General features: G+C 44.6%; 1 protein-coding gene across 2 annotated transcripts in view; it reads right to left on the bottom strand.

Moving 5' to 3' along the window:
* The window catches only part of SEC11A (SEC11 homolog A, signal peptidase complex subunit), a 38,843-nt gene extending 31,794 nt beyond the window's left edge, over nt 1-7,049 (bottom strand). For both annotated transcript variants that reach the window (XM_004763690.3, XM_045067178.1), the window contains exon 1: nt 6,846-7,049. In XM_004763690.3, the coding sequence (XP_004763747.1) occupies nt 6,846-6,896 (51 nt within the window). In that variant the 5' untranslated portion in view covers nt 6,897-7,049. The remainder of the gene's footprint in view (nt 1-6,845) is intronic.
* Nucleotides 7,050-13,663: the final 6,614 nt, after the last annotated feature.

Genomic DNA, 13,663 nt, shown 5'->3' with positions numbered 1-13,663 from the left:
AGAGAGGCAGACAGATGGAGAGAGAGGGGGAAGCAGGCTCCCTGGGGAGCAGATCGATGCAGGGCTCGATCCCAGGACCCTGGGATCACAACCTGAGCTGAAGGCAGAGGCTTTAACCCACTGAGCCACCCAGGAACCCTGGATTATGGAATTCTCTCTCTCTCTCTTTTTTTTTTTTTAAAGGAGAGAGTCTTTTTTTTTTTAAGATTTTTTATTTTTTATTTGACAGAGATCACAAACAGGCAGAGAGGCAGGCAGAGAGAGGAAGGGAAGCAGGCTCGTTGCTGAGCAGAGAGCCCGATGTGGGGCTCAATCCCCGGACCCTGGGATCATGACCCGAGCCGAAGGCAGAGGCTTTAACCCACTGAGCCACCCAGGCGCCCCAGATTATGGAATTCTTAATGTAAGAAAGAATACAGCTAAAACCACATGACCAATTACAGAAACAAAGGACTGCTGCATATTAGACAGAAGCATAACTTGGCCTTTACCTTTATTTGAAAAATTAAATACAATTAGAAGAGGTGTATACAGTTGCCAACTTGACAAAGGGTAGACTGCAGCAGTTTTGCTCCTCGCTAACTTGGTTGGCTAAGATCTCTGTAGGGCTCTGGGGTAAAGTTGGCCAAAAAAGGAAATGTGCCCGAGATCTGGAAGGTGAAAGGGAAGCAGCTGCGACTATGCTGAAGGCCACTGTGGTTAGAGGTGGTGAGCAACAGACGTCAAGAGCCTACCTCAATCTGGTTTGTCCTTGCTGCCTCCTGTCCACGCCCGGCTCTTCTGGCTGGCTGACAGGGCCTGACGAAGAGGCAGCAGCCACCCCCAGGCTCATCTACTCTCCTTCCGGGCGGTCCCACTCCATCAGCAAGACATGGAATCCATCCCCAGATGCCGTGGGAGGCTTGCCTTTGTCCGCCCACAACAGTGCTTCAGAAACGCTGGTTAATGACATTTCTCTGATTCTCCGTCTCTCAGTTTTAGACTATTACTTACCCAGTTTCTCCCACAATTGTGTAAGATCTAATTCCTACGACAAATCCTTAATTCCATAACAGTCATAGTGGTTCTGCTTCCCAGACTAAACTCGGACCCGATAAGCCACGTTTTTCGGATAAAACCTTCTGTCTCTGTGCACAAGTTGTGTTTGATACCACACGTCACCTTGTTCCCTGAAGTCAGAAAAGACAACTCTTAAACGTTAAAATCACAATTTCTGTGTAACTTGTAGGCTTGTGCCATTTGGCCATGGGAATGAACTATCATGCTTGTCTTTGCGTCCTGAGAGAGGAATATTACGAAAAAGACCCCCCCAAACTAAGAAATATGAACTATCTAGAAACCATTGCCAATAAATGCCTTAATCCTTACTATGGTGCTATATTCCAGATTCTGCTTGAAGTTACACAGGATAAAGAGTGGTTTTTGGATGCTTGAGAATATGCACATGGACGGTAAGTGCAATTTATAATTTACTTGGGATTTCCCTGTCTATTGAGACAGAAGTTAGTATTTCTACACTGAAACTTGACAGTTATTTACTGAATGCAGACACCCTGTCAATAACATTTTTCAGATCCTAAATAAAACTATTAGTTTTCAAAAATCTGGATAGATCTGTCCTCTGCACTGTATATTCCGCCTATTTGTTGCACACTTACTCGTATTTGGTTGAAGACTAAGAAAAATCTCCTAGGTTTCTGTGTGCTTTACTGGAGGGCCAATTTATTTAAAAAAAAAATTATCGAAGCTATCTAGAATTCAATCAGGTATCATTACAACAGCCACTAGGAGTTGAGTAATCCTAAGCGATAAGAAGATATAAAAAGAATGAAGGATTCCACTAAGTCCTAAGGTCTTTAGATTTAGGCAGGAAGACATACAGATAATTAAAATCCAAAGAAATGCAAAATTCAATCAAGTAATATGAGGAGCTAATAAGCAAATTTCATGAAAGTTGGATTCATCTCATCAGGGCTCAAACATGAATCTAAATAAATAAATAAACTCTTAAAAAGGAGGGGGGCACCTGGGTGGCTCAGTGGGTTAAAGCCTCTGCCTTCGGCTCAGGTCATAATCCCAGGGTCCTGGCATCGAGCCATCAGGCTCTCTGCTCAGCGGGGAGCCTGCTCCCCCACACACACCCGCCTCTCTACTTGTGATCTCTGTCAAATAAATAAACTCTTTAAAAAAACAAAACAAAAAATAACATGAATCTAGTCACATCCTGGCCAATATCCTCTGGTCATTAAGAATTCTCAGCAAGGGGTGCCTGGGGAGCTCAGTGGGTTAAAGCCTCTGCATTCCACTCAGGTCATGATCCCAGGACCCTGGGATCAAGCCCGGCATTGGGCTCTTTGCTCAGCAGGGAGTCTGCTTCTCCCTCTCTCTGCCTGCCTCTCTGCCTACTTGTGATCTCTCTCTGTCAAATAAAATCTTTAAAAAAAAAAAAAAAAAAGAATTCTCAGCAAGCAGAGAAGACAATCCCAAAAATTACATGTGAAAGCAACCTAAAAATTATTTGGCATGACATACTCATTTTCTTAGCAGGTAAACATCTTTTAACCCAAGGAAAATTTGTAATTAAGAACAGAAATGCTGGGGCGCCTGGGTGGCTCAGCGGGTTAAAGCCTCTGCCTTCGGCTCAGGTCATGATCCCAGGGTCCTGGGATTGAGCCCCACATCGGGCTCGCTGCTTGCAGGGAGCCTGCTTCCTCCTCTCTCTCTGCCTGCCTCACTGCCTACTTGTGATCTCTGTCTGTCAAATAAATAAATAAAATCTTTAAAAAAAAAAAAAAAAAAAGAACAGAAATGCTTAAAGGAAATTATGTATAGTGTTAATATTTTAATGTTAAAAACTCTGTGCATATTTAGTGTTTTAAGTACTTATAAAATTTTAAGAGAATTTGCCCTATTAAAGTAATAGGTCAGATTTGCAGTTTCAATTTGAAATATACAATCAATGGTTGCAGATTTATTATTTTAATCAGAAAATTTACTATCTATACAGAGTTGAACCATTTCAGAAAACTTAAGTAGCCCCAGACACTTAAATATTATATTAAGTATGCAGTGGTTTGTTGAATAATGGATAAGGAAATTTTTAAATTTATAGTATTTTTAAGATGCTTGTTTGTAAATTAGCCCAAATATTCAAAGGCCCTTAAAACTGACTGTTAAAATTTCCTATACTTTCTTTTTCTTTCTTTCTTCGTGGGGCTTCCTGCTTGGTGGGAAGCCTGCTTCTCCCTCTCCCACTCCCCCTGCTTGTGTTCCTGCTCCTGCTCTCTGTCATCTAAATAAAATCCTAAAAAAAGATTTTAGGGGAGCCTGGGTGGCTCAGTTCTTGAGTGTCTGCCTTCAGCTCAGGTCATGATCTCAGGGTCCTAGGATGGAGCCCCGCGTCGGGCTCCCTGCTCAGCAGGAGGCCTGCTTCTCCCTCTCCCACTCCCCCTGCTTGTGTTTCCTCTCTCGCTGTGTCTCCCTCTGTCAAATAAATAAATAAAGTCTTTAAAAAAAATTTTAGCTTTTACAAACTGAACATCATACTTTAAAATGAAAGATAACTATAAACGGGCTTTTCTGGACACAAAGGCCACCTCAATGGGCATCAAAAAACTAACTTATTACCAGGGGTGCCTGGCTGGCTCAGTCGGTAGAGCATATGACTCTTGATCTTGGGATTCTTTTTTTTTTTTTTTTAAAGATTTTATTTATTTATTTGAGAGAGAGACAGTGAGAGAGAACATGAGTGAGGAGAAGGTCAGAGAGAGAAGCAGACTCCCCGCGGAGCTGGGAGCCCGATGTGGGACTTGATCCCAGGACTCCGGGATCATGACCTGAGCCGAAGGCAGTCGTCCAACCGAGCCAACCAGGCGTCCCTGATCTTGGGATTCTTAAGTCTGACCCCCACACTAGGTGTAGAGATTACTTAAAAATAAAATCTTAAAAACAAAAACTAACCTATAACCAGTCAATCTGCCAAATTTTCAGTTTTACAAGCTGTGTTGTTAGGCAATGTTATTAAAAATAAGTACGATTAAATTACATTAAAAACAAAGATAATAAATAATTTAAATTCATCAGTTCCTGGCTACTTTACTACATTTTCTCATCATCTACGTGCTTGAGGTTATTTTTTCTATGTTATCTCTAAGGTGGAAGTTTTAGTTACATGCTACCTCCTTTCTTCCTATTTCCAGATTCAGTGGCGTCATGTTAGTAGTGTGAAATCAGCCATGGTGGGTGTATCTGCAAATAGGCAAACTTGATCAATCAGGGTTTCGTGGATTAAGAAAAGCCTCAGGGAAACAGTGACCCTATACTTCAGTAAAGGAGCCACACACCAAAGGGGAGAAGACAAATGAAATAGTATACAAGTGCTAAAAGGACTGCAGAGCTCACCTTATATCTTAGGACAGTCCATAAAGACTCACAAAGAATACAAGAGGAGTTCTCAAGACAGTTGAGTATGCGATGTTTGAATAGAACAATGTTCACAGAAACAGTGACATGAAATAGGTAGGAAAAGTAAACTGGGACAAGACTGAAACAGTAAGAGATGGCAGCCTGTAATCGACTGGGACTTACAGCAAATGCCATTCTAAGGGTTTGGGCCGTTACCTACAAGGCAAGGAGGAGCTACTATAGGTGTGAGGGTAGGAGAGAGGACTTGAATATGGCAACAACATATAGGATTCAGTAAAGACAGTGAAACACTTCACTCTTGGAAACTGGGACGCCGACCAAAAAAAAAAACTGCATTACATATAATAACCAAAAGTCTTGAGTCAGGTGTTAAAGAACCAATGAAAACTCAAAGCTCCAAAGAACACAAGCTCTGTGATTCTATGTATATAAAATGCAAGGTCATCTACACTGACAAAAAGCAAATATGTGGTTGCCAGGTGCTAGAGAGATGAACTACAAAGGAGTACAGGGGCTCTTGTGGTTGACAGAAATGTTCTGTTATCTTAAGTGAGCTGGGTGCATAGAACTGTGGAAACTTATCGAACGGTCCACTTTATTTTTTTTTATTTTATTTTTTTAAAGATTTTATTTATTTATTTGACAGACAGAGATCACAAGTAGGCAGAGAGAGAGGAGGAAGCAGGCTCCCTGCTGAGCAGAGAGCCCGATGCGGGCCTCGATCCCAGGACCCTGAGATCATGACCTGAGCTGAAGGCAGCGGCTTAACCCACTGAGCCACCCAGGCGCCCCTTGAACGGTCCACTTTAAATGGAAGAAGCTCATCACACTCACATGCATTCCCCTTGAACCTGATAAGAAAAAGAATTACAACTCAACTTAATCAAACATTTGAAGTTATTTAGACATAAATGGAAAAGTTATGCAAATGACAGCAGTTTTCGAAGAGTGGAACCAAATTGGTTTTCCTCCTTCCATCTGATTAGCTCTCAGTTATCCACAGTCACTGCCAGATACCATGTACAGGTAAAACCTCAGTTCAAAACTTCCCCTCGCCCCGCCCCACGACCATGCTATCCAATCCCTTCCATCCCCTCCTAAGGACCTCCCGGTTGCTCGTTTTCTTCATCTTGATTATGGGAGTAATATGACCTACCTTGCTGTTATACAAAACACTCCACATACAGCAAGAGCTCAAAATAGTTATTATTTGCCTTAATCATTCTCTACACACTCATGCTCCTTGAAGGCAGAGTTGTCTCATTGAACTTTTCATCTCTCTCAGTGTACCTAGCACACGTTACAACGAACAGTAGGCCCAAAATATGTATTTCTTCAGAGAAATGTCTGCAGCACCTAGAAATTCAGATATGAAGAAAACACCTTGCCACAAGTGAGAATCGGAATCGTCACCATAAAGACACAAACCTTTCGTGCCATTTGAAAAGAATGATCACTTATGACTGAAGGAATTATGAAACAGGTCTAGGAGGGGACACTGAGCTAGGTGAAGTCTGAAGCGGAGAAAGGGAAAGGTGCATATCCACTTCCCCAACTGGCAATTATAAATAGTGTAAAATAAATCCACGAGAAACATCTTCAATGGTGACATGTTAGATTCTTAACAGGGAAATACTACAAAAAGGTCCAAGGCGAGCAAAACGAGGCTCTGCGAGCAGAAGAGGAACCTTCTCTAAGGACCGCCTGGCACACGGTCTAGAAGTTCAAGATGGAGTAAGGAAGGTTTAAGGACAAAATCAGAAGATCTGAATTTCAAGATCCCGGTGCCATTAATACAGGGCAGTAAACCCGAGGGTTCTGAGGGCTGCCACCTGCGTGCGAAGCGGTCTCAAGGACAAGTGTCACTACCGTCCCAACTCTTGAGTCAGGGGTGGTCCAGGGAAAGGCACGGCAGCCCGCTGGGGCCCAGCTGTCCTAGAAGGGTTGCTACAGGCGGAAAGCAGCACAACGGCGGCGGCCTACACCGCCTTCCCGAGCATCCCCAAAGCCAGCGCAGTCCTGAACTGCTAAACCTTGTCGCCGGAACTGATCTGGAGTCGCGGCGATTGCAGGAAACACGAGTTTGCCGCCTTCCCAAGTCTCCGATGTTAAGCAACCCCAACTCCCACAGAGAAAGCGCCCTGCGGTTTCCATTTGCTCTCCCGCCTCCTTCGCAGGAACGGGACGTGAGGAACCGGCTTCCCGCTCCGCCCCTGGCAGGCCCGGGCGCAGCTCGGGGCTAAACCCAGGGGGCGTTCAAAGCGACCTCTGGCCACACGCCCCACAAAGACAAGGAATGATCCGGGCGCCAGACCCACTCAGGCCCTCGCACAGGCGAGCACAGGTCTCTGCCGGGCTCCGCACGGGCGGCGTCAAAGGGAGACCCGGAGCCCCGGGAGACAGTGGGCGGCCAACCTCACCTGCCGCTTGTTCATTCGCCGCACATCGTCCAAAAAGTCTAGAGACAGCATGGCGCGGCCGGCGAGGGGGACACGAGCAGCGGAGAGGGCGCGAAGGGACCAGCGGGCGGAACGGCTGGCGCACCGGCCGGGCTCGCACTGGACGGGACCCCGTGGCGCCCGCACTTCCGCTTCCGGGGCGGGAACCGGCGCTCCCTTCTTCCCTCCCGCCCCCGCCCCGCGCGTCGCTGCGGAGAGCAGACAAAGGGACCCGCGACTCTTCTAATCGGGACTCCCGGCCTGCTCTCGGTGCAGGAGGGCGCTCCCACGCCGAGCCGAGCCTGCGGAGAACCCACCGGACCCCTGTTCCCGCGCTTAGCCCGGGCCCCTCGCGGAGGCGTCGGCCCGGGCTCCCCGGGAGGCCGCCCTACGACCTCCGGAAGGCGGGCTCTCGCGCACGCCCGGCCAATCGGGAGCGGGTCTCCGGCGGCCCGGCGGCCGCGGCGGCCCTGGAGTGGCCGGCGGCTCCAGTCGGGCCGCGGGTCTGGGTGTGGCCCTGGGCGTGCGTGGCCAGGTCCTGCCTTCGCCGCCGGGGCTGGTCTCCCGCGCTGCGGGAAGTGGCCGCTGAGGTGGCTTCATTAGCCGCTTTACGGGGCAAGGTGGAGGCTAGGAGCGCCTTTCGAAGCACTGCCTGAACCTCCCGGGACTTAGGAGGCTGCTGGGGGAGGAGGGAACAACCGGAGAAGGCTACGGTGTGATGCGACCGCCGAGGTGCGGGGTGTCAGGAAGTCCCTAGCTCCCCCGAACGTGACCTCGCTCAGAGGACCTGCCCTCTCCTTGAACTCTGCCTCCTGCTTTTGCTACCTTGGGCACCTGGATGGGACCCTCCTCTCGCTGTTCCTGACTCTCAGGCTGCTAATATACGCGGCGGACTAAAAGGACCGAAGCTGGTCTCTTACCTGTATTTTTCTATCTTTTTCAAAATACGAATCTCACATTAGGGTGAAGGATCTACTGGGACTTTTTGCACGCTCTTTGCAAATTCTTTACTTCGAAAATTATCTTGGAATAAAAAATTTAAATATTTTGGAGGATGGCTGTAATGAAAATGATAGATGATAAATTTGTGGGAGGAGGGAAGCCTCCTAAGCTGCAGGTGGGAATGTGAACTGAGACAGCCATTTTGGAAAATGGACTGGTAGTTCCTCAAAAGGTTAAATATGGAGTTTTTAATCAAATTTACTAGCAGCTCCACTGCTAGTATATATCTAAGAGAATTGAAAACATATGTCCAAGCAAAAACTTGTACATGAATATTCATGACAGCATTATTCATAAACCAAAACGTACAAATAACCCAGATGTGCTTTAACTCATGAATGGGTAAGCAGAATGTGGTATAGCCATACAATGCAATATTGTCAATAAAAAGAAATACAGCAATATGGATTGAACCTTGATAACATTAGGCTTAGTGAAAAAAATTCAGTTATAAAAGTCATACTGTATGATTCCAATTACATAAAATGTCTAGAATAGTCAAATTGATAGAATGAAGTGGTTGCCTAGAGAAATGGGGAGTGACTGCTACTGGTTACAGCGCTTGCTTGCTTTCTTTCTTTTTTTTTTCAAGATTTTATTTATTCGAGAGGGGAACCGCAAAGGGAGACTGAAAGGGAGAAGCAGACTGATGTGGGACTCCATCCCAGGACCCTGGTTCATGACCTGAGCCAAAGGCAGATGCTTAACGGACTGAGCCACCCAGGCGCCCCTGGTGTATGAATTATGTCACAGTAAAGCTGTTATGAGAAAGAAAAAAAAAATTGACATCTTGTTCACTGTTAAATTCCCAGTGGCAAACATACAACCTGGCACATATTAGGTACCCAATAAATATTTGTTGAATTTAAAATGTGCGTATGTGTATGTATGTGATGATCTCCAACTGCTGCCTGTAGGCACCCCATACTGAGTAAGTTGAAAGATGAATTCCTGATTTCCCCAAATTAGGAAGGCCTGTGGAAGAAAATAGATTCCATGCGGGCAGGGACCTGGTCCACCCCTTTATCCCTGGCTCTCATAACAGTGCCAAATTCATAGCAAATACTTAATAAGTATTTGTTTTTTTTTTTTTTTTTTTAAAGATTTTATTTATTAATTTGACAGAGAGAAATCACAAGTAGACAGAGAGGCAGCCAGAGAGAGAGAGAGAGGGAAGCAGGCTCTCTGCCGAGCAGAGAGCCCGATGCGGGACTCGATCCCAGGACTCTGAGATCATGACCTGAGCCGAAGGCAGCGGCTTAACCCACTGAGCCACCCAGGCGCCCCATTAATAAGTATTTGTTAACAAATGTTGAATATGGAGTCTAAGCTAAATTCTGGCTAATAGAGTGCTTGGCCTATGCTTGTTAATGTTGAATTCAAATCTAAAGATAAGGCTCTATAGCCATCTAAATGGGTATGAGCCTTGGTCAGTCTTCATATTGTGAAGAAAAGATCCGGAAGAGAAGCACAAAGTTCTGGGGGCTTCAGATGTACCAGGAGTCAGTGTAGTTGGGGATGTTCAAAGAGACCTCAGAAGGGAAAGAACTTCTGATATATGGGTAAAATTGATTTGTTATGTGGGTCAAGTTGGAAGGTGAAAAGGATATACGCACTGGAAGGAACTGTAGAAATAAAGGTATAGGGGCAGGAAACTGGGAAATGTGTTTGGAAAATCCAGTTTGATTTTCCAACTTTGCCTGTAACTAGTTGGGTCTGTAGGTGTTCTTTTGTCACTGAGGAAACCTGAGCGTGCCTAAGACGTCTTGTGTTGGATTTGCACAGTTCGTATTTAGGGCCATATTAAGGTACTGCTGCACATCTGAAATCTTACACGTCCATAACCCACTTTCTGAGAGTTACTTCTTTTTTGTTTCTCTGTATGTTTTAAATTAAACAAATAATAGATGAGTACATTCTCATCATAAAAGTTAAAATAAGACAGACAATCCAGTCATTCCACTTCTGGGTACATACCTAAAAGAACTGAAAGCAGGGATTTAGGGGTACTTGGCTGGCTCAGTTGGAAGAGCAGGCAAGTTTTGATCTCAGGGTCATGAGTTCGAGCCCCTGCATTGGGTGTAAACGTTACTTAAATAATTAAAAAAAAAAAAAAGGGTCTTGAATAGATATTTACACACCCATGTTCATAGCAGCATTACTTAAATACCCAAAAAGTGGAAGAAACGCAAGTGTCCATGAAGGAAGAAAGGAAGGAAGGAAGGAATAAACAAAATGTGATATAAACACACAACAGAATATTATTCAATCTTAAAAAGAAAGAAGTTTTTCTTTTTCAAAGATTTTTATTTATTTATTTGAGAGGGAGTAAGAGAGAGAGCCCAAGCTGGGGTAGGGGCAGGGGCAGAGGGAGAAGGAGAAGCAGACTCTCTGCTGAGCAAGAAGCCTGATGCGGGACATGATCCCAGGAGCCCGGGATCATGACCCCAGCCAAAGGCAGATGCTTAACCAGCTGAGCGACCTAGATGCCCCCGTCATTTTGCTCTTCAGGTTTAGGTTGTGTTGGCTCTGTAGTTTGTCTCAGCTAATGTTCAAATATTAGGGCGTAGTTAATCTAAACTAATGGATTGTTTCACAATATGCATTGTTTACGTGTTCAATGTGAAATTTCATTGTGTTGCATTTTATTTTAAATTTGCAAAAATAGATCAGTAATTCAATTAGTTAGTGGAAAGTTAATTAAATCAGGATGCTGAATGCTTTTAAACTTGGGGGGCAGAGTTGTAAGTGAAACAATGACCAGGAATCCAGTGTAAATAACGATATAGTATGACTGACTATGCTGGGGCGGGCAATCCACAAGCGTGACGAATTATGATGAGCTTCTGAAAAAGAAAAGGGCTATTAAGAAATACGATGAGCCTCTAGGACATATGTTTTATTAAACTGGTAATCTATTTTCCTCTGGTTCCCAGTACCTTAGGTTATGAAACTGACCAAATAGTGGCATAAGGCCAATGAAGTCTTAGTGCCATTTTTAAGAAAAGCTCAGTGGCCAATCTGATAATCAAAACCAACTTTCTAGAGGAGGAGAAGCCCACAAAACAATGCTTCTCAATAAGACACTGATAACACTTACCCCCAAAGAAAAGAAAAGTGGTCAAAACTATAAAGGCATCCTTTAAAGTTGCACTTTTCAGAGCCAAAACAGTGACAGGTATATTCTTGCCAAGAAGCTTTTAAAGTCAGTCATAACATTAATGATAAACATGCAGAGTAAGAAAGGTAAATAAGCTTTTGGCAAAATTCCTTTATCAAAAGATGATGTTGGGGGAAGAAAGATGCTGTTGGACATTGCATAATATCAATGGCATATAAAGTAGATGAGCACATCGAGTTGTCTGGGGATGCTGGAGAAAGTCATCCAATCATGCGAGGCCCTGGAAACCTATCTCAGCACATTCCCCTCATTTTCATTGATCTGATGACTTAGTTGCCTATTTCTGCATAAAAAATCACCCCCAAACTTAGCGAATTAACACAACAAACTTTATCTCACAATGTCTATGGGTCAGAAATTTGGGACCATCATAGCTGAGTGGCTTGAGCTCCAAGTTGTCCATGACATTAAAGTCAAGCTGTCCAGAGGGGCTGCAGTCTCATCTGAAGGCTTAACTGAAGGACGTGCTTCCAAGCTCCACTCATGGGGCTGTTGGTGGGTCTCAATTATTCTTGGGTTACTGGATAGAAGCCTCAGTTCCTTGTTGGCTGTTGAGGGAGACTCCATGTCTCCCTCAGTTTCATGCCATCTGGGCCTCTGTTTAGGGAAACTTACAACATGGTAGCTAGCTTCCATCAAAGTAAATTATCCAAGAGAGTAAGAACCAGGTAATGAATAAGATTACCAATGCATCCCGTTTTTGCACTGAAATTTCTGCCTCTCAGAGAACCCTTCAATCCCAGGAAAAGCAGGATGGTTGGTGACTCCACCAAGACAAAATTTGCCGGTTTTTTTTTTTTTTTAGATTTTATTTATTTATTTGACAGAGATCGCAAGTAGTCAGAGAGGTAGGCAGAGAGAGAGAGAGAGAGGAGGAGGAAGCAGGCTCCCAGCAGAGCAGGGAGCCTGATGCGGGGCTTGACCCCAGGACCCCGGGATCTTGACCTGAGCAGAAGGCAGAAGCTTTAACCCACTGAGCCACTCAGGAGCCCCTGCAGTGTTTTTTTGAGCCTAATCTCTGAAATGACATATCATTATTTCTTCCACATTTTGTTCATTAGAAATGAGTTCTACATTTTGAAGGAAGGCGTTTATCAAAGAATGTGTAGGCATATTTTTAAAACCATCACATATGGAGTCCAGTTTCATGGTGAAAAGAAAATATTACAGAGAAACTAAACTTTCTAACTTACTCCCTACCCAACTTATCTGCTCCCATAAACATTGCTTTCTCCTTTTCTTTCCCTCCATCAGTGAAAGAGGCATCGCTACTCCTGTGTGAAGCTACCCTCTTCCACCTACTCAAAACCATTCTCTCATTCCCGCAATTTCTTCCCATTAACTTTCTCTTTTCCTAGCATCTGATCATGTTCAAATAGATCTTACAAAATTTATATGCTGAGTGTTTTATGGTGGCATAATACACAAACAGTAAAATGTGTAAATAGTGTGTGTATACAGCTCGGTAAATTTCAACAGACAGGCCTACCCATTCATCATCTATATCCTTCTTTAGCTCACTGAATGCTGGTTTCTGCTCCCAACACATGGCTGAAAGCCATAAAATAGCCTCTTTAAATCCCGTTAGGTCCATTGGGTCCCCTTTCAGTTTCAGGTCCATTGTCTCCTGCCTCTCTGGCTTGTTGTTCTCAATCCCCAACATGGACTCTTTAGCTTACTACTTATGGAGGAACCCTGCACCACTTCTCACTCTGCAGTGCCTCTGGGTGATTTTTCTCTGTCCTCCCAAATTCAGCTACCTTCTCTATGCATTCACGTCTCCAATATCTATAGCTCTGACCTCCTCCTGGATGTCGACTTTTATATCAACTGCTTCTGGACATCTCCACTTGGATGTCCAACAGACACCTCAAGCTCCCTGTGCCCCAAATGTCACAGATCCCCATCCTCATTACTCCCCACTGAAGAACTGTTCTTTCTCTTATGTTTCAAATCTCTATAAAAGGCACCACCTCGGGGGGCACCTAGGTGGCTCAGTCAGTTAAGCCTCTGCCTTCGGCTCAGGTCATGATCTCAGGGTCCTGGGATCGAGCCCCGCATTAGGCTCCCTGCTCAGTGGGGAGTCTGCTTCTCCCTCTGCCTCTGCCCTCACACACACTTCCCTCCCCGCTCGGCTCATGCTCTCTCTGTCTCTAACAACAACAAAAAAAAAGACACCACCCAATCACAAAAGTAGTTGTCATCCTTGATTCTTCCTTCTTACTCACTTGTCAAATCCAATTAGTCACCAGGCTTGTTATTCTACTTTCTTAATGTCTCTCTTATTCATCTGCTTTCTCCAACCCCACTGTCACTACCTTGGTTCATGCTACTTATCCTGATTGTTGCAATGAATTCCCAGCCAGTCTTTCAGCCTGTAGTCTTGTTCCCACATCTTGCCTCACTCCAATCTCTTCTCTGAATTGCAACCAGAGTGATTTATACAAACCATCAATGTGATGATGCTACTTCCTTACATAAAACCTTTCAGTAGATCTTCCTGACTTTCAGGATATGGCCAAATTCCTTGGCGTGCTACAAAAGGCATTTTGTGTTCTGGCTGCTGCCTACCACTCATGCTGGTCTTACTCTCCTCCTGTTTGAGAGTATATAGTTC

The sequence above is a fragment of the Mustela putorius genome, unplaced genomic scaffold, assembly GCF_011764305.1.
Source record: "Mustela putorius furo isolate JIRA1106 unplaced genomic scaffold, ASM1176430v1.1 tig00003875_pilon_pilon_pilon, whole genome shotgun sequence".
In the NCBI taxonomy this organism is placed as follows: domain Eukaryota; kingdom Metazoa; phylum Chordata; class Mammalia; order Carnivora; family Mustelidae; genus Mustela; species Mustela putorius.
Note: the sequence above shows the minus strand (reverse complement) of the source record. Positions and strands in the feature narration are given on the sequence as shown.